The sequence below is a fragment of the Polypterus senegalus genome, chromosome 15, assembly GCF_016835505.1.
Source record: "Polypterus senegalus isolate Bchr_013 chromosome 15, ASM1683550v1, whole genome shotgun sequence".
Classification (NCBI taxonomy): domain Eukaryota; kingdom Metazoa; phylum Chordata; class Cladistia; order Polypteriformes; family Polypteridae; genus Polypterus; species Polypterus senegalus.
In genome coordinates, this window is record NC_053168.1 from 113,723,395 (window position 1) to 113,744,714 (window position 21,320).

General features: G+C 37.1%; 1 protein-coding gene across 1 annotated transcript in view; it reads right to left on the bottom strand.

Moving 5' to 3' along the window:
* Positions 1 to 21,320, bottom strand: part of erp44 (endoplasmic reticulum protein 44) — a 110,745-nt gene that overhangs the window by 18,617 nt on the left and 70,808 nt on the right. The window contains exons 4-7 of the mRNA XM_039736620.1: positions 19,945 to 20,060; positions 13,240 to 13,424; positions 9,735 to 9,850; positions 3,655 to 3,712 (exon numbers count right to left, since the gene is read on the bottom strand). Of these exons, the coding sequence (XP_039592554.1) occupies positions 3,655 to 3,712; positions 9,735 to 9,850; positions 13,240 to 13,424; positions 19,945 to 20,060 (475 nt within the window). The remainder of the gene's footprint in view (positions 1 to 3,654; positions 3,713 to 9,734; positions 9,851 to 13,239; positions 13,425 to 19,944; positions 20,061 to 21,320) is intronic.

The following is a 21,320-nucleotide window of genomic DNA, read 5'->3' on the forward strand; positions in this document are numbered from 1 at the left end:
AAAGAATCTGGTAGCAGCTAAGGATATCTGCTTCTTTTATTGAGGGCTAGAGTTTATAGTTCTTCAGATGCTATAAGAGACCCTGTGGGCTCTTAGCTGTGGTGGTTTTACAGCACATTACTGATATTTCAATTAACACTGGGGATAAACACTCTGCTATTATTGAGTCTGGAGTTAAAAGGGAGGCAGAAATGTAATGGTAGGCAAGTAGGGAGTCTACGACCTGAGAGAATTTGAAAGGGCAACATTTTCTGTTCTTTGCTTTTTGTCACTCTCTCTATCTATATATATATCTATATATATATATATCTATATATATATAAAAATAAAAAAGTGTTGACCCTTTATTAAACTATTGTTTTTTTCTAATAGTATAACATGCAGGCAACTCAGATATTGCAACGTCAAGGTAACTGCTCCTTAACCTAAAGGACTAATGTCTAATATCTATTGTAATAGCCAATGTTGAATTTACAATCGTTCATTTGGAAAAGCACACGTGGGATCATACTGAATTACTAATTACAGTGTGCCGTATAGGTGCACTCTTTATCATCAGATTATACTCAAGCAGCATTCACTTTGAGGTTAGAACATCTTCACCATGCCTCTGCTTCACTCTGACTCCTTGCTGCTTAGCTCAGTTGTTAAAGAATTTTTACTGCCATGGTTTTAACCTCTCCAACTCTGTTCACTATTAATGCTGAGAAGATTTATTTAAAAAAAAATTAAATTGCACAAATATAAGAAAAAAATCTTGTTTTACTAGATAAATTTAGCCTAGTTTAGAAACGGCACAAAATAAAATGGGAAACTCAAATAATTACTAAATGAGTGCTAGATTCACATTCTGCATTTTGTTGGTTCTACTTAAGATATTCTAGGAATACAAGTGGCATTAGGAGTCCAACAGCTGACATTTTCCCTGGAGCTCTGGGAGGGAAGGCAATGCAGGAACGATCCTCCTATCTCTGATTTCACTAACTGTGTGTATTGTACAAGAGCCAAGGAAGACATCCCACTGTCATCACAGAGCAACAATAAGCATACATCTTAAGTGCTGGGCACCTATATGAAAGTACAAATGCTACAAACTGTCAGTTGCTGAAGCAAAATGGAAGTATATACTGATGATTTGTTAGAGAGTTGCACATTTTTTTCTACTTTTTCGTCTGGGTTCAACAGCTTCCCTACTGAAGTGAAATGGATGAGAGGCAGCAAGGTCGGTGTGTGCAACATGAAAGGATTAAATCATGATGAAATCTCCATTCACGTCATGCAAGGCATTCAGCATTTCTGTCTTGCATTCAACCTGTCTTACAAGAATGATGACTCTGACCAAATTCTCTTATTCTGCAAACTATTCTAGCCATCACCTCTAAAGCTACTTGCCCTCTCAAAACTTTAAACAGAGTGAGCAGCCAGAGCTAAAATGTTCAGTGCACAGTAGAAGGCCTGTGGCTCAAAGACTACAAGCAATAAACTGGAGCAAGGAGTGTGTGTACACTGGTGTAGCGATACCTATGACGCTATCAATGTAAAACATTTCTACTGAAGTAATGAGAGAAAAAAAAATCAAACTCACCAAAAATATTTTAGTATTTTATTAGCCTTTTACTATCTTTAATGAAGGCAATGCTTCAAAACTCCTTGACAGAGTTTATGAAAATTGTGGAAATTAAAATAAAGGGGACCCATGCAACAATCTAATATATACGTAATACATAACAAGTCACTTCAGAATTAAGTAAGTAGTACATGTAAAATATCTTCATTTTTATGTTTCCTAGTTTTAATTAAACCTTAAATGGCAGCCATACTCCGATAACTAACTAGTTTGAAAATAAGTACTGTCACAGGCTGACTGATGCACAGGTCATTGCCAGTTGCAGCTCTGTGGGTTTGGTGTTGGCGACTGATATGCGTAGTTTAACTGCCAGTACAAACTGATCTTTAGGTCTCAACAGCTAAACATTGGGTCAACGTAAGGCAGTGTTTCTCAACCAATAGAACATGACACAGGTTGCCATCATTTATTGATGATGAGTTGCCTAAGTGCTTATATCAACCACTGTATCTCGTTATTTCGTAAGTGGGTTGTGGTGGGTTTTGCCTAAGCAATTGCCAGTGCTGGCTTATGTTTCCCCACTTCTAAGTGAGCTCATTTCACCAAGGGGTGGTTTGCAGTTGCTGCTAGTGGGTCACCAATGAACTTAAAAGGGTAAGACTGGGTCATGAGATCATAACGGTTCAGAAATACCAGCAAAAGGGAAGGCAGTGCAGGCTGAACAGATTAGCCATATGTAGCGGCACTTGTCAAAAACTTTAAAGGGCCCTGCATCAGTCAGAAAATATGAAACCCAGTGAAATAATAATGATAATAATGAAGGACCGATTACTGTTGCTGATTTTAGTGATTTCTAGGCCGTAAGTGTGAATTGCCTTGACTCGACTGGCCGTAAATCAGTGCATGACTGTAGATAAATATGCAATGATTTTGTTGTACTTACAGTGTTCATCTGAATATTTATAGTCTAGTCATCCCTGCTCTAAACCTCTGCAAAATAAAATAAAAGGACGTAAATTCAATAGTCTTCAGGGTTCAAACTGAAGAGTCCCTGTGGATGCAAGTGTGCAAATAAATGTCAGATGTTTACAATCAAAGGAACAAATTTTACAATACTATAATTACATAGATTTGCTATAAAATAAATATGAAGCCTTTATAAAGTTCCTTGATTTGTACTGACACGAATGTAGGTTTGTGCGGGGTTACATGTTTTGGTGCCAGGTGCTGATGGGATTTGATACAATATTTTACTGGAAAAAGCAGGTCCCAAAAAATGGGATGCATAGATACAAAATTCAAGTTTTTTTAATTGTCCCATGTAGTGCACTGTCATTATATGTATATATTGTATGCAATAAAAAAATAAAAAAAAAATCATAAAAATACAAACTAGGAGTGTAACGGCAATCAGTAGGTAAAAGTCTCTTGTTATGTAGCCAGAAATGGTACTGAAGTGAATGAATGGAGTTTTAGTGAGGATGTGGATTTGGGGGAACAAATACAAAGTGGCAACAACTCCTTGATAAGTTATACAGTTATGAACACCTGGCTAAAACACATCACGACAGGAACATGCCATTTACTTTGTAAGGATTACTGAATATCTCTGGTTTTTAGTAGATGGCATACAACAGGAGCATGCACATGCTCTGGGATTCTGCTTCCAAACTGCCATTATGAAAGTGCATAATACAAAAATGATTTTACAGCACACCTTTTATTAGGGTCTGTGAGAGAGAGCAAGAGTTCAGAGTTCTTCACTCATTACTTCAGATGTTCCAAACCTAAACAAAATCTGTAAAGGATAGCAGGACCCTTAATCTAGTATACTTGAGTAAATGAGAAGATGCCTCCAGAAAGTTGTCTTAACCATCAGGAAGTCACATGGAACACTGAAACAAGGCAGAGTGTGACAAACATGCTAAAAGGAATACGTACAGTACATATTAAGGCAGTCTGACATGAACAGACATGCAGGGAGAGTTCCCAGAGTGTACCTCCCCAGACGCCGCTGCAAAAATTCAAGAGCCTAACACGCTCTGTAAGCAGACCCCATTGTATTACCTAGAGGTGGTTCAACTTACCCCTGGAGGCTTGTAGATCACATTGTCACCGCTAAACCTTTCTGGTTTGGAGATAGTCCTGTTTTGTAAAAGAGCAGAAAGAAAATCACTTTATTTAAAAACAAGTCCAGTAATCCTGGTATTGATCACCTATGCCATTACATAGACCGTGTTTCTGGATGGGCAGAAATGGTTTCTACATGATTATTGTAATCTAGCAAACCAACATGCCTTTGGAGGGTCACTGAGTTTGGCTTTTTCTCCATTTGGTAGCACAGACAGAGACCTGGCTGGCAACAAAAGGCATATCTCACCACAGAGTATTAGGTTGTGAAAAACAAAAAACACGCACCTCATTGTGGAAGCCTGTGGTCATCACCATTTGTTGAACTGTCTAATGTAGTTCTGCCAAATTAAGACTCTTGAAACAAGAAATGTGTTTAGGATAGTTGAATAGTGTCAGCAGAAAAAGAAGAGGGGTCATTTTGAGTTCCCTAAAGGCAGATCGGGTGGCAGGATAACCCACCACTAAGACATGGTAATAATAGCTGCCACTTCACTCTGCAAATGATTCAGGATATTGAGCTATAAATTACTGGACAGTGAAATCATTTTTTTTTTATTACTTTTCAGGTAATAATCACTGCTGCATTTTAAAGCAGTGAACATCATTGTCTACTACTCATAGACAATTTTATCTTCTAACCAATATTATTATTGGGTTAAGGCGCACATATTTATTTTAGATAAATATTTAATGTTTGTATTAAACACAGAGAAGAGGAGCTGAAGGGGAACACCTAGGCCAGCAACAATACTGCCTTTTTTGGGAAATCTAAGACAATTGTTAAATATGTTGCTATTTAAATTTATTCTTATACACTGAACTTCCCATTAGGCAGGATGAGTAGACTGAACACATTTTCAAATAAATACGGTTAAAGTGTATGTATATAAATAAATTATTCTTGTTTGTACATGTATCTGTGCATGTGTAAGTTCTTTAGGCTGGTGGCAATAAAAGGGTATTGTAACAGAATATTAAATATGGTGCATTAAGATAAAGCAAGTAAAGTTAACATACAAGATAAAAGTGTCATGATGTGTCTACATTTATCACCACAATAAAGAGCATCTTCAGGTAAAACTCCTTTCAGTCAAAAACTAGATATTTGGTTAAATGTGCAGCACTTATAAAACTGAAGATCCCTCCACCAAGAACCCGTTGTATGTAATGTCAGGTTTTCAAACCTTTGCCAGTAATTCCTTTATAGAGTCCCCTGAATGTAGTACTCGTACCTTCTCTAAATGGTCTGCTTTGGAGGACACCCTGTTCTGTACGGTCTCACTCCATCCAATAGTGAATAAGTTGCTTTACCTTCAGAGTATCTAAGTGCTTTGCAAAATTGTCCTGTTCTCATTCCATGATCTGCATTTCAAGATCCAGTTTAATGTCAGGTGCATTGAAGAATTTTGAATGAGCTGAAATTCCATTAACTTTTAGTGCATCTCTGTATCCATGGCATGATTGTTAAAGCAATATGCTAACCAAATAGTAAAATTTCAAGAGAATGTTAAAGCAATATGCTAACCAAATAGTAAAATTTCAAGAGAAAGGTTTATTATAAATGAAGTGACGCAAATCATCATCATTTCACACTAGGAGGCTTCAGTCAAGAATCAGTAGTTGTCTTTATTTTAATTTTAAATTAGTATACAATAATTGTGATAGTTCTGCTTTTTTGTTTTAACATTATATAGTTAGCACTGATTACATTAAGATTTGATTTTGTAGCACAATAAAATGTATTTTGGTATTTTAATATCATCTTCCTGGTCTCCATCTTCACATAATATACTGCTTTTAAGGAGAACTTTAGTATTTTTCAAGTCAAAGTTATTTCTTCACAGTCATGGTATATATAAATTTGCTGCATACAATTGTGTACTAAAGTGAAGTGTTTTTTTATAAATTTTAGAAAAACTTGTCTATTCTTGCAATTGAAGGGTGTTAGGATCCAAATATGAATAAAAGGCTTTTCAAGGCAACAATGTTATTGGATGTTAATCCGTATCTTGAGAATGCAAAAATATTGTAAAATAGTGTATCCACATTGCTTTACAAAAGAATAAAATTAAAAAAAAGTAAACAAGACTATTTTTCGACATTTATCCATTTTAAAAGAGAACCAGCTCTGCACCTCATCTCACCGATGGTCTCTCCCTCTGCGGCGCTTTGTGAAAAGAAAGAAATGCATGCAAGCCCCACGCAGGAGCAACTGACACATTGCCATACAGAATGCCTTCCACACAAACCTGGAATCGTAATTTCAAAATATTTTCATCGCTTTGTATACAGTTAGGTCCATAAATATTTGGACAGAGACAACTTTTTTCTAATTTTGGTTCTGTACATTACCACAATGAATTTTAAATGAAACTACTTAGATGCAGTTGAAGTGCAGACTTTCAGCTTTAATTCAGTGGGTTAAACAAAACGATTGCATAAAAATGTGAGGCAACTAAAGCCTTTTTTTTAACACAATCCCTTCATTTCAGGGGCTCAAAAGTAATTGGACAAATTAAATAACTGGAAATAAAATGTTAATTTCTAATATTTGGTTGAAAACCCTTTGCTGGTAATGACAGCCAGAAGTCTTGAGCTCATGGACATCACCAGATGCTGGTTTTCCTCCTTTTTAATGCCTTGCCAGGCCTTTACTGCAGTGGCTTTCAGTTGCTGTTTGTTTGTGAGCCTTTCTGTCCGAAGTTTAGTCTTCAACAAGTGAAATGCATCCTCAATTGGGTTAAGATCAAGTGACTGACTTGGCCATTCAAGAATTTTCCACTTCTTTGCTTTAATAAACTCCTGGGTTGCTTTGGCTGTATGTTTTGGGTCATTGTTCATCTGTATCATGAAATGCCACCCAAATAATGTGACTGCATTTAGCTGGATTTGAGCAGACAGTATGTCTCTGAACACCTCAGAATTCATTCGGCTGCTTCTGTCCTGTGTCACATCATCAATAAACACTAGTGTCCCAGTGCCACTGGCAGCCATGCACGCCCAAGCCATCACACTGCCTGCCTCCACCGTGTTTTACAGATGATGTGGTATGCTTTGGATAATGAGCTTTTCCACGCCTTCTCCATACTTTTTTCTTGCCATCATTCTGGTAGAGGTTGATCTTGGTTTCATCTGTCCATGTTTTTCCAGAACTGTGCTGCCTTTTTTAAATGTTCTTTAGCAAAGTCCAATCTAGCCTTTCTATTCTTGAGGCTTATGAGTGGCTTGCACCTTGCAGTTCACCCTCTGTATTTACTTTCATGCAGTCTTCTCTTTATGGTAGACTTGGATATCGATACGCCGACCCCCTGGAGAGTGTTGCTCACTTGGTTGGCTGTTGTGAAGGGGTTTCTCTTCACCATGGAAATGATTCTGCAATCATCCACCACGGTTGTCTTCCGTGGATGTCCTCTACATTTCAGTCTCCTTCACTTGCAGCTATAGTGAAACGATTTACCTTAAATATACTTCAATAATGGGCAATCAAGAACAAAATTTTTTCCTCTTTGGCTGCTAGTAGTCATACACAGAGAAATGAGTGCTACAAACTCACAGGTCCATCTTCAGTGGGTCTTCCAGTCGAGTGTTCATATTCAGCCTATGCTCAAAAAGCCATAACTTTAAGGTATCATGTGCACCACAAGGAAGTCGATGGAAAATGCCAAGGCTTTGTCATTTTTTTTTTTTGTTCACATTCTGGATATGCATATTTTCAAAGGCTTTTCATTTTTCTGAAAGTTAAAATTGCTCTAAACAATTCAGACATGTTTGGTTTTGTGCTGATCAACTTCCTTAACACTAGAATTACCAGAGTCTACGAAAAAACACGTAGATCCGACTCACCTTAAAACCGTTCACACCTCTCCGCCAGCGTCTTTTGTCATCTAAATGTGCCGATAAAGACAAGCTGTAAGCAGCCGGCTATTCCATCCCCCCCACTGACTTAGAACGTGCACAAACTTCTCCCAGCTCATGCCTTGATCGATTATCTGGGAGTGAATTGGAGTTTTAGAGTGGCAATAATAGATTGTTATTTGGAACACACGCATTTCATGTGTGTTCCGTTTCTACAGTAATCTGTGTAAACACATTGTTAAAACAGAAACTTTTTCATATTTTAGTAATAAATGTAACAAAATGTAGGCATAAACTATAGAATGTGTGAAGCATGAAGTCCAAAAATCAAATAAACACTTTCACAAAAGGTTCAAGAACAATACAACAGCTTCCATGGCTTAGCGGTAAAATTTGCTGACTCAGAGCGCAGCAGGTTTGCTGCGTCTAAGAGACCCAAGATCGATTCCCTGCTGGGGAGAAAGAGTTATTTTTTTTTCCTTTTTAACCTCAAATGGACATAAAATTCAGTTAATGACATCGTTATATTTTCATGTAGGATGCTCCTTTTAAAATATTTTTCAGCAATTGAGACTGCAATTAACATGAACAAGTGTCCTTATAACTGTTATTTTTAAGATCCATAACACACAGACAGACAGAACACTGCGTAATAGAGAGACAGACAGGCAGAGAAGTCACTAGATATATAAAAAGAGAAGGCACATATACTGAAAGAGAAAAAAGATCAACATGTGCGTTGATCCTGCTGCACTGAATAAGCTCATGCGCTCTAACCCCCCCGATCTGACTCTAAGTAACAGCAAAAATATAGACGCAAACCAAGTGTATGTGTATACTGTATAATATTAACAAAAACAGCAGCTTACTACTGAAAACGGCAAACATAGGAGTGAGTGGGGATCGAACCGGGGACTCTTGATTACACTTGATTTGTGTCTGTACTTGCGCTGTTACTTAGGCCGGAGTTATACTTCATGCGACGCATGCTGCAGCGGACGCTCCTGCTACACAAGCGTTGTAGTGTTTATACTTGCGCGCATACTTTACGTAAATCTGGAGGAATCCACCAGGTGGCAGTGCGAGATATTATCAAGGTGAGAACATGTTCAGCTTCTCTGTGTTGTGAATTGCCTAGAACACCAAAAAACAAAAAACAAAAAAAAAAAAACACTTTCTCCCCAGCGAGGAATCGAACTCAGGTCTCTGAGGCACAGCAAACCTGCTGCACTCTGAGTCAGCAAATCTTACTGCTAAGCCATGGAAACTGTTGCATTGTTCTTGAACCTTTTGTGAAAGTGTTTATTTGATGTTTGGACTTCATGCTTCATACATTCTATAGTTTAAGCCTACATTTTGTAACATTACTAAAATATGAAAAAGTTTCTGTTTTAACAATGTGTTTACACAGATTACTGTAGAAACGGAACACACACGAAATGCGTGTGTTCCAAATAATGATCTATTATTTCCACTCTAAAACTTCACTTCCCTCCCAGATAATCAATCAAGGCATGAGCTGGGAGACGTTCGTTCACGTTCTAAGTCAGTGGGGGGATGGAATAGCCGGATGCTTGCAGGTTGTCTTTATCGGCACATTTACAGGACAAAGGGCGCTGGCAGAGAAGTGTGATGGGATTTAAGATAGGATCTACGAGTTTTTTCGTAGGCTCTGGTATTTCTAGTGTTAATTAAGTCTAAACTCCACCTAAAAAGGTAGCTGTTAAAAGACAAGTGAACAGGAAATGTACCTCAAGAAAAATAGCTCCAAAAACCTGAGATAAAATAATAATTACTAGTTTTCCTTCATCATCACAGGCCTCAAAATGCAGAAGGCATATTTTCCTATTTCAAAAACTTATTTAATAAGTTTTAAGGCTTTTTCATTCCATTGTAAGCTGCAAGAATATACAAGGGATTTCTAAAATGTATAAAAATACTTCACTTTAAACTTTATGTGACAAATTAATGCAGTATATACAGTATAGCACAACAGTGAAGAAATCGCTTCCACTTCCAAAATACTGAACTGTCCTTTAATGCCAAAGAGTCTGGAGTTCTCACTCAATGTTCAGTGCCGTCACCAAAAAGTAATTCAAATGTGCCTTTAGCCAAGAAGAAATCAGTGATGTGCAGGACAAACAATCTGTTTTACAGAAGGAACTGAAAAGTAACCTACCCAAATGCTGCAAGGAAGACACAGTCATCTCGTAAAATATTTCCAGCTCTTTCAAATGTCTTGTAGGTGTCAGATTCTTTTTCCTCAAAGAAGCCAATTATGTTCCTTTTGCTTCTCTGTGGAGAAAACAGAAGATAAAAAGTTAATAAGAGACAGTCATATTGTTCTAAAATCTAACATGTAGAAACCAACAAAAAGAAACCTCTGGGGCTAAGGTTAACCAGAAATAGAGAGAACATGCCGAAACCTGTATGCCTGAGAATATACTTATTTAATACTTTTAACTACTGGAGTAGACTCAGACATAAAAAATTTCTGGGTTTTGATGGAATTCTCTATTATGAAGTCTTTATCAAAGTGACAAGTATCCACTGTTGGGCTGAGGCTTCCCTGATAAGCGTACATCCTATCTGACAGTTTGTTTGCTTCTTAATGGGTCTTCCACCATTTCTTTAAACGAAACACGCATTACTGTAGTTACAATTCTTGTGTCCAGCAAGCTTTGTACTTTAGTCAGTTACAACAAAAAAGACAAATTATTATGATTTTAACTTGAATGATTAGGAGGGCCTTTCAGTTTCTCACATCAATATACTGTAAAAGAAATACGCATTTTGCACAGAGAATCATGTTGTGTATGTTGTAAAGTGGCACCGTGCAGAAGAAAACAGGCAACCCTTCTTTTGATTGGTCAAACACTTCACACCTCATCATTAGTCCACTTTTGTTACTTTCTGCTTCACTTCTTTAGGTTTAACTAGATGCAAATACATGTGGTTTCACTGTCAAGAATTTTGAAAACTGCACGTCTTTATATGTTTTATAAATGTAACAGCTACATTGTACTAAAATATCACATGGCAGGGTAAGCAAGGGGTTCATCATTATTATAACATTTTGCTGGTGTCTATCTGAAAAAATCCAAATATTACTGGCCATAGTTAGATAATATTTGACTCCGTTTATGTTAACCAGTTTGGAACTTTTATCTTTGGCTGTGCATTTAAATAAATGTTCATCATTATGTTATGCATTATGTAATTAGTAAAGTTTGTAATTCTATTTTACCCATGACTGCTTTGATTCTGCTCTAGTGAAAAAAATTGAATTACTGAGTACATATGAAGAATTTACAAAGTTAATAAAAAAAAAAAAATTGAAGTGAAGGAGAAGCAGCACAATTATTACAAAATCAAAGATTGACGGTAGAAAAAAAATCATGGTAGAAGAGGGTTGAGAGTCTCATGATCCTTTGTGAAGATGAATGTTTTCAAGAGAACTGAGACGACTGTTTAGAATCATCTATTAAATGAGAAAGCATAAATTGTAAATACCAGAAACATGGGCTACAACTTCGACAAAATTTGTGAACCTGGTTTGAACTAAAATGAAGCTCCATGATTCAAATAAAAGTAAAATGTACACAAGTTGCTTAACATGGGGATTCCGTTTGGGACTGTTAAATAAAACGTGCTGCTTATTTAGTATCTGCCATGATTTGATAAATGTAAACAAATAGCATCATGTTAATCGTATCCCAAACTCTCAAAAAAATATATATTTGAGACCATTAAAAGTTGTAGCCCATATTTGAATATATTCAAGCAAATATTTCAGTATAAAATATTTACATTTCAAGAACTGGTTCATATGGCAGTATTAGCTACATGTAGAGAAAGTTCTTAAGTCAAAAGTATGAAGCTAAAAATGACAGATATATGGATATAATTATCACACCCAGAAAAGTACAATTCCTGTTAATGTAAAAATAAACTGAATTTTTTGTTTAATACAGAGTCCTTAATTTAGTGGAAAGGATGCACTCAGACTTTCATATAACTAAGATTCAGACTAAAATTAACATTTTGCACTTAAATATAACATTTTATTTTACAGACTAATTCCAGGGCTGTTAACTATAAATCAAATTAGGGGATCAAAAGCATATTCTTTTGTTACTGATGTTTGTTTAACACTAGAATTCCCAAAGCCTACGAAAAAACTTGTAATCCCGGCCCACCTTAAACCCCTTTGCATCTCTCTGTCAGTCTCTTTTGTGTTGTAAATGTGTCGATCAGCACAAGCAGCCTGCTATCCCATCCCCCTGCATACCACCGCAGCTCAATTTGCAAAGAAGGTTCTCAGTGCTCAGCATTTGTCTTAGAGTGAAGTTCCTGGAGTTGTAGAGGGTAAATATATCGTTATTTGGAATACATATATTTCATGTGTGTTCTGTGACTACAGCAATCTATGTAAACACATCGTTAAAACAGAAATGTTTTTCATGTTTTACTAATAATTGACAAAATGTAGTGAAGTGCATAAGGTTTGAAGCCTTAAGTCCAAATATCAAAAATAAACACTTTCACAAAACATACAAGTATAACAAAACAAGTGCTTTTTTATTCAAGAATATAACCGAAGAAAAAGAAAGCAGGTTAGGGTAGGCTATTGATACGACAGATTGCATGGTGCAGCAGTAAGAACGGCTGACTCCTAATCAAGAGGTCGCCGGTTCGATATCGGCTGTCTCCCAAATTTACCTTTTCTCAGTCACGCACACCACTCACACCCATGTCCACAGTTTTCCCAGTCCAAGTCTCCTTCACGCACAAGATCTGACATTGTTTTCAAAACAACACAAGTTTGTTATACCACGTCTTTATCTGAAAACAGCATCACATATGTGGTTTTTTGGTTGTGGTAGGGTGAACGCAACAGAGAATAAAACTGAAGAAAAAAAAAAAAAACGCTAACTTTTACTACAAGTACTATAAATTCACAATGTTAAACACAAATTTTTTTTTTTATTGTGTAATATTAACAAGAGCAGCAGCTCACTACTCAAAACAGTAAATTTTGGAGGCAGCCGGAGTCAAACCGGCAACCTCTTCATTAGGAATCACTAATTCTTGCTGCTGCGCTATACAAACTGTTGTAACAATAGCCTACCCTAATCTGTTTTCTTTTTCTTCAGTTATATTCTTGAATAAAAGCGTACTTGTTTTGTTATACTTGTACCTTTTGTGAAAGTGTTTATTTGATATTTGGACTTCAGGCTGCTGACAGAGATGTGCGAAGGAATTTAAGGTGGGCCAGTATTATGAGCTTTTTCGTAGGTTTTGGGAATTCTAGTCTTAATCATCTGAAACAATGAAGGGATGAAGTGGGTCGTATAACTAGTATTGTTTTACTTCTAGCATAAGTTACTCATCTGATTAAATGTGTGGCATAGTGGTTAATGTTTTGGACTGCAAACCCGTGAGGGTGTGACTTTAAATCCCAGTACTAGTATTGTGTGACCATGAGCAAGTCACTTAACCTGCCTTTGCTCCAATGGAAGAAAAAGACAAAGGGAACATAACCAATTCTATCTTAAATTTTGTAAGTCACCTCTGAGAAAGGCATCAGCCAAATTAGGCACATAATGATAAAATATCTGGAAGTTTGTTCACAAAATAAAAAAAAAAAAATCCTGTTGAATAGAAACATGGCCTTTCCTTACATCAAGAGTTTTTAATTCATCCAAACTGTGCATTTCCTGTACAGGGTCCACTTTCTGCTGCTTGATGAAATCTGCGATGGCAGAGACTGATCTCTGACCCCTGTACTCTCTCTTCATCATAAGCCCATTACGGAACAGCTTTAATGTTGGGTATTTGCTGATCCTGTACCTTTGGGCAATATCCGCTAAAATGAAAAGAAAAAAAACAAACTAAGTTAGGAGGAATTAAAAATATAATAATAAATAATAATAATAATAATAATAAGGAGAAGCTGAAAACTGTTCAGTCCATTTTTTAAAAAATCTGTCTTTAAACTACTGCATAGAAAAATGTATTCTCACATGCCACTTATGAAATCTTAAGGCAACCATGACCATAGTATCAGTGCTAGCATATGACTATGAACTTCTGAGACGACACTGTTCCAGGGTTATCCAGATGGAATTAGAGAAGGTGATACTTTGAAAATCTTTGTTTAAAGTAGTGTAGTTTTTTGTTATCATTAGCCAGGTTTCCATCCAAGGAGTTTTTGCGAAAAAATATTTAGCGCTTCAAATTTTAGCTGATGGAAATGCTAATTATCGATAAAATGTTGTACACGTCGACATAATATTTTTCCGTTTAACTTTAGCGTATAAAACTACATTGGAAACACTTTTTGTCGGGGAAAAAAAGGGCTTTAACGCAAATACATTTCACATGATACATTTTCATCACGTGCAATCAAAACGAGAATAGCGGAGCGGTTCGCATGGTCTGATGAAGAGCCTCGTTATTTCTCGTGATGAGCCAATGCAGTAGCGGATAGGCTGGGTCTCCTGCTACTAAAAGGGGTACCTGAACTCCCTCCACATCAACTGTAGCCTGGGGGTGTCTCTCAGGATGTCTAAATAATACAAAAACCGCAAAGGTAGTTTACTGTGCCAGTCAAAATATTTAATAAACCGTGTGTTTCATTATCTAAACATTTTTTTCTTATTATTAAATGGCAGATGTTTTAGCATATATGAGAAATTCTCTCATTAATATTAACTTTAGTTTTTTTTTTTTTATTAAACTTCGTTATTTTGTATTAATTCAAATTTTAGTTTTAATTAAAAACCTTAAGGGAAGCAGGTTACAGTACTAATTCAGTTGTTATCGCACAGAGAAGCGATGTTGAAAGGTAGGCTCACTTGTACAGATCCGATGCTGCAAACACAGCTGCATCATGGGCACTTCCAGGAGTGCCAATGCAAATGTCTTGTTTCATGCACCTGTCATCAACAAGGGCCTGGAGAACAATAGATGGCCACCCTTTGCGATTAATGCAATCCGTCGGGGGAAGAATAGGCACATGCGTGCCATCCAGCGCACCGTAAATCTGTGGCACAAGATGCACCAAGGAATTGCGGTATGCAGATTCATTGGCCTCCGCTACAGTCGGAAGTCTGATACAACGCCACATTAATTTTTCTTTAATAGCGGTGCACACAGCATATACACATCGATGGACGGTAGTTTTACTAACCCTGAAAGTTTCTCCAACTACTCTATACTCAGCGCAGGTTGCCAGCTTGTAAAGGGCGATGGCAATCCGCTTTGGGGTTGGAACCGGTGGTCGGTGAAAACCTGTGATGGGCACAACATCAGGACTGATGAATCCACACAACATCTCAAACATCGGCCGTGTCATTCTAAAATGTTGCAGCCAGAGATTTTCTGTGAAGTGTCTCCCCACCACCTCCTCCCAGAAGGTCTTATTCCGTTGTCTCTTCCATACCCGTGGGTTTCGTTGCACTGGGGTACTTTCTTCGAGCTCTAGGGCTATCAGACAAGCAACTGCTTCATTCTGCTGTCGTCTTCGGATATTATGTACAATTTCAATTATTTGTGAAACAACAGTAAGCTGGCAAATTTCAAAAAACTGTCTGAATAATCTCTCCATTTCTTTGTTTAGTGGAGGGGGTGTAACGTGGAAAACAAAAGGTAGATAATTTGCGACATACACAAAATTATGTATGGAAATGGCTCAAGGGCGGATTTTTTTTTGCGATACAACAAAACTTACGCGACAGTTCGTTTTGGAGGGGATGACGTCATCACGCACACCATTTTATCGATAAAAAGCCAGTTGGATGGAAACAGGCAGGAGAAAGCAAATTTCGCACATTTTTTTTTTACGTATATCCTGTTTGTCGATAACAAAACGTTGCAAAAAACTGGATGGAAACTTAGCTATTGATAGGTAGATCTATTTGAGGCTTTGTCTCCCTGGAATTTGTCTTTTAAAAGTTTATTCAACTAGCTTTTTGAGGCTTATTATTGGGATGTGCGGTGTCATCACAATTCATTTGATGTAAAACTAGCACAAGTAGGGAGAGCAGAACTTTCAGCATAAATTGACCAAAAATGACTCCAATACTATCGTAAGTGCTTACTTTTAGTAAGATTTAATTTCCTCTGTTTCTCTTCAGTCCAGGTGTAATTTAGTTTATAGATGTGTTACAACTGGAGAGCAGAGTGGGGAGATGGGAAAATGATAACTGATAAAGTTTTCACTTGAGCAACATTGCCCACCCTCACTACCTGTTCAGTCATTCATTTTTTTATGTAACACTACTGACCATATCTGAGCACTATACACATTGAAAACTGACACACAATTAAAATAAAACACACAATCATGCAAAAAAAAAATAAAGTTTTATAATACAACTATATATGTTATCAGCTGGAAAAAGTTAATTTAATTCAGAAATAAACAAAGTAATTGTTAATAACTTATTCTGCTCAGGCTTTTCTCCAGGTACCTACAGTACCACTGACGTCCCAAAAACAAGAAAAAAAGAGATTGGATTTCTGTATGCAAGTTGCCCATTATTACGTCCAATGATGCCCTGGCCCCTTGCTATACAGCCATGGAATGAGTGAGCTTAGAAAGTGGATGATAATTGGGTGGACAGAGCATTCATAAAGGAGTGCTGAAAACATATGTCAACCCAAAGGCCAAACATTCATTTGCATCATAATGAACTCATTAAATGATATGTTTTTACCCCAAATCTCTGCCTCCTCAGGACTGCTAATTTGTATTTTATATAAAGGTCTTTTAAAAGAGAGCCACTAGCATCTACTAGCACTAGCTTCACGCAAAAGATGTCAGTACATGGAAGTGCAGAAGAAAATATTCAGTGTTAAAGATTACAGTGCTCTGAATGAGATGCAGGTGAACGCTAATCCAGGATTTACCGTAACCAGCAGTAGGATCCACAAATTAATCTTCTAAATGCAATGTCAAGTCTGAGAGGGGCTAGACACTGCTTGAACAATGTACAAAGTGCAAATATACTTGGTCCTGACACCTGCTTCTGTAATCACTCACTTTCCGATTTTAATATTTTCTTCTTCCAATACAAACCCTGCTGAGATGCCGCTTTCAGAACTGGATCGCCTATTACTCCCTACAGTTTCAAAGTTAATGCCCTGCATTTGAATGAAAGCTTAGCCGTTTGTTAATTTGAACATACCATCTAACAGTTGTTAAGGCCTTGCTTGGACTTCAGACTTTGAGGCTGTGGGTTCAAATTCTGCTTCTGACACTGTGACCATGAGTAAGTCAGGTCACCTGCTTGTGCTTCGACTGGAAAACAAAAATAAAAGTAACCAACCGTTTCTAAAATGCTGTAAGTTATCTTGGATAAAGGCGTGAGCCAAATAAGTAAATGTAAATTGTGCAATAATGCAACAAATTTGGCAATTCTTAGGAGTCGGCCATTTAAAAGGCACTATAAAATGTTGATTGGTACTGCTAAATGTGGTAAACAGAACTATAAATGTATTTTTTCCAGGCAGGTAATTTATTTCTTTTGAGAACTGATTCTGAAAATTAAAATCTAACAAACTAGACAAGGTCTTCTGCAGATTTCAATTGAAATGTTTATTTTCAAAAGCTGTTGCAGCTTATTAGAAAATACAACATTTTTCTTTAATTGTGAAGAATACTAGAGGAGAAAAACTCTGCATATTGACCATGAGGACCTCAAAACGACCAAACCAAACCACACACATGAACACTGCATTTTACTGTCTGACATTTACATAAAATGGCAGAGCAATCCTTTTATCTGAAATCTCAGCAAAAGCCTCCAGTGGGCCAAATAAATTAACTGAAATAAACAAAATATGATAAAAGACTGCCTCCGGCTGAAGGGTTAAAAATTCCATAAATGAAGTTCTTTAAAGTGCTCTGCAGGAGTCTAAACCATATACCCCCCATAGAACTTCTTCAAGCTGACGGGGACTACAGAAGGACGTCTCCATCAAACATTTTGCAATGCATCAATAATTCTCTTTAATTTTCTTTATCTCAAAAGGCTCGGGCCAGCAGCAGACACCTGATGTGCAAGTGTACTCACTTAACGTGTGGAAATGCTTCAGAGCAGGGAGAGAGGAGACTGCCTGACAGTTTCTAGGACGCCACTAGAACTAAAACATCCTTCACTGGCTGCACCTCCACGGCACAAAAACAAACCACACTTCATGTGACAGATAGCCAGCCCTGGTGTGACCTCAACCTAGAATTTCAAAGCAGCTGTGAACGAGTAAAAAGATATCTTGTGAAAAATTCTATGCATTATACATTGTATTGAACAAGTGAATGCAGGCTGAAAAAGCAGCACTAGCACATAGCGCCATCTGGTGGGTTGAGACTGTAAAAAGAGACACTATTATTTTTTATTTGCTTCTGCAGGACATTTGCTAAAGCCTATGTTACTTTAAATAAAAACTAATAAAAAATAATTAACAAATGAGTTGCATTTGGGCAATGATGCGGTGCTGAATAATATTTTTGTAATGAAGTGTACTTTGAAAATCCATGTATTTTATTTTACACATTTAGACAGGGTTTATTGCTGAGATCATACGTTTCAAATTAAAAAGCTACTGCACTATAAGTACAATGGAGGTTGGGGAAGACTGAGATAGAGAAGCACTAACAGAACAATTTAAAATATTTATTTGGACTAAACTCATTGTGTAGTTTCAGCCTTCTTTCTGTACATTTTAGTCTTTTTGCCACTCTGCATGAAATATATACGTGTTTTGTTTTTAGCATTGACACTACCATCATATAATGTGCTAGCCCACAGATTCTCCTTTTCAGTACATCATCAGTTCCTTGCCAATGACTGGGTTCTTTTGGATGTATGGCATAACCATGCAGCAAAACGTGTCCTGGTGATGCTGGGAAAAAACAATTAGGACTGTGCTCTCAATCAGGGTTATCGACCCCTTCTTGTTAGCAGGAAAATATCAACTAGAGATCCTTGGACTGCTTAAAGTGCAAACAAGCAGCAAGCCCCTTGTAACAATCAGACGCCCTTTATAAATCAAAAAACAATTTCATTTATGCTCTCTCTCATATTAATTATACTGTACATGAAATATCTGGTGTTATCTGTATACATTTAAAATATAATGTTTATTTTATTAATAAGTAATGGCTATATTATCAGATAATAGTGCTCATCCAAACTAGTCATGTCCTAACACACTCCTTTGAAAAACATTGTATTGGCAACATTCAACTGATTTTGGCTACCTTTAGAGATGCTAAGTTTGCTCATACATTGTGTTGCACTATTCAAAATTCTATTGACCATCGCATCCATCCATTATTCTAATGTTCTTATCCAGGGCAGTGTTGCAAGGCAGCTGAAGCCGATCCCAACAGTCATCTAGTACAAGGTAGAAACAACACCTGGGCAGGGCACCAGTCCATCGCTGGGCAAACACACGCACAGGACAATTTAGAAACACTAATTCACCTAACCTGCATGTCTTTGGAAGTGGGAGGAAACTGAAACACTCAGGGTATCCTCGCAAACATGGAAACTCCATGCAGGGATTACCCAGGACATGAACCCTGGTGTTCTTGTTGGGATGCGGCAACGCTACCACTGGGCCATCGTGCCACTCCCAACTGATTAAAATCACAAAAATTAAAATTGTCTTTAGTAATTCCCAAGTTATCACTGCAACAGTAAGTTTCTAATTTATAAGATTACATTTGGAAAACTTTGAAATTTTCAGTGGCATTATTCAGACTCGTTATTAAATATTATTAAAAATGTATATGCTTTTTTTTGATTGCCACTGGTTAGCTTTTGTGGGTTTTTATTTTTTGAAGTGGTTGCATCACATTGATCTTATGTCTTAATTTATTTATTTATTTATTTTTTAATATTACCACAGTCATTGTGATTATATATAAAAACTATTTATCTTCAAGATCTCTGAGACCATTACTTTAAAGTAAAAACTTATCAAGCAGATTTAAATGAGTCATGGTAAGAACCAACAAAAAAAGTGTTTCTTTCCCAACATTAGACTACTCTGTTAAGTGGAACAGTGATTTGCAATATTAAATATTAATCTAGGTGGCATTTATATGGAGTCATTTAACAAAAGGGTTCCAAACCTTTTATACAATTCACTTTTGACATGAATATTTAGAGTACATAGTGGGCATGGTGGTTTACCTCCACTATTTCCATACATGCTCCATTTTTGGCTTTTCAGAATAAAGTAAAGTGCATCAATAATACCAACTTAGCCATGCTTCATTCTAAAAGCTTGCTAGCCCACAGAACAAGCCAAACAAAATGACAGCTTCTCATGCCTAGTGGCATATTAATGCTCGTTTGTGTCACTAAACTTACAGTGCTGATCACAGTCCACTTTAGCAAACACCACCTCTTTCATAGTGGGAAACTGTTCTCGAACAACATTGGAGGCCTCTTCGAAGATGGGGTGCAACATCTGACTGAAGCGACACCTGTATTGAAATATGATTAAAAAGAATAAATATCACTTAAATTAACAAAAGTCAGACACACTATCATGTCACATGTTTAACACTCTACAGGCCAGTAATGGAGAAAACTAAATTCCAGTGGAATGCAAATGTGACAAAAATCAAATTGTGGGTATCCACACACTTTATAGAAGCTGGCAGACAAGTTATATGAAAGGTTGTACTAATAATCATTTATACAAGATTACAGCACAAGTGGTGTCAAAGGCAGACTTTTTTAATTAGCTGACACATTTCAGGGAATAAACTTGCACATATTACAATGACTCAGGATGGCTAATGTTAGTTATGCATAATATTAATGTTAAAATAACTTTAGTTCCTTTTCAAGATTTCTCACTTTTACAGAGATTTTGTTCAAGTGTAGTGTGCATCCTAACACTCGCACATCTTACCACTGTTAAGAAATTACAGTGCATCCGGAAAGTATTCACAGCGCATCACTTTTTCCACACTTTATGTTACAGCCTTATTCCAAAATGGATTAAATTCATTTTTTCCTCAGAATTCTACACACAACACCACATAATGACAACGTGAAAAAGTTTACTTGAGGTTTTTGCAAATTTATTAAAAAAAAAAAAAAAAAACTGAGAAATCACATGTACATAAGTATTCACAGCCTTTGCTCAATACTTTGTCGTTGCACCTTTGGCAGCAATTACAGCCTCAAGTCTTTTTGAATAAGATGCCAGAAGCGTGGCACACCTATCCTTGGCCAGTTTCGCCCATTCCTCTTTGGAGCACCTCTTAAGCTCCATCAGGTTGGATGGGAAGCGTTGGTGCACAGCCATTTTAAGATCTCTCCAGAGATGTTCAATCAGATTGAAGTCTGGGCTCTGGCCGGGCCACTCAAGGACATTCACAGAGTTGTCCTGAAGCCACTCCTTTGATATCTTGGCTGTGTGCTTAGGGTCGTTGTCCTGCTGAAAGATGAACTGTTGCCCTAGTCTGAGGTCAAGAGTGCTCTGGAGCAGGTTTTCATCCAGGATGTCTCTGTACATCGCTGCAGTCATCTTTCCCTTTATCCTGACTAGTCTCCCAGTTCCTGCCGCTGAAAAACATCCCCACAGCATGATGCTGCCACCGCCATGCTTCACTGTAGGGATGGTATTGGCCTGGTGATGAGCGGTGCCTGGTTTCCTCCAAACGTGATGCCTGGCATTCACACCAAAGAGTTCAATCTTTGTCTCATCAGACCAGAGAATTTTGTTTCTCATG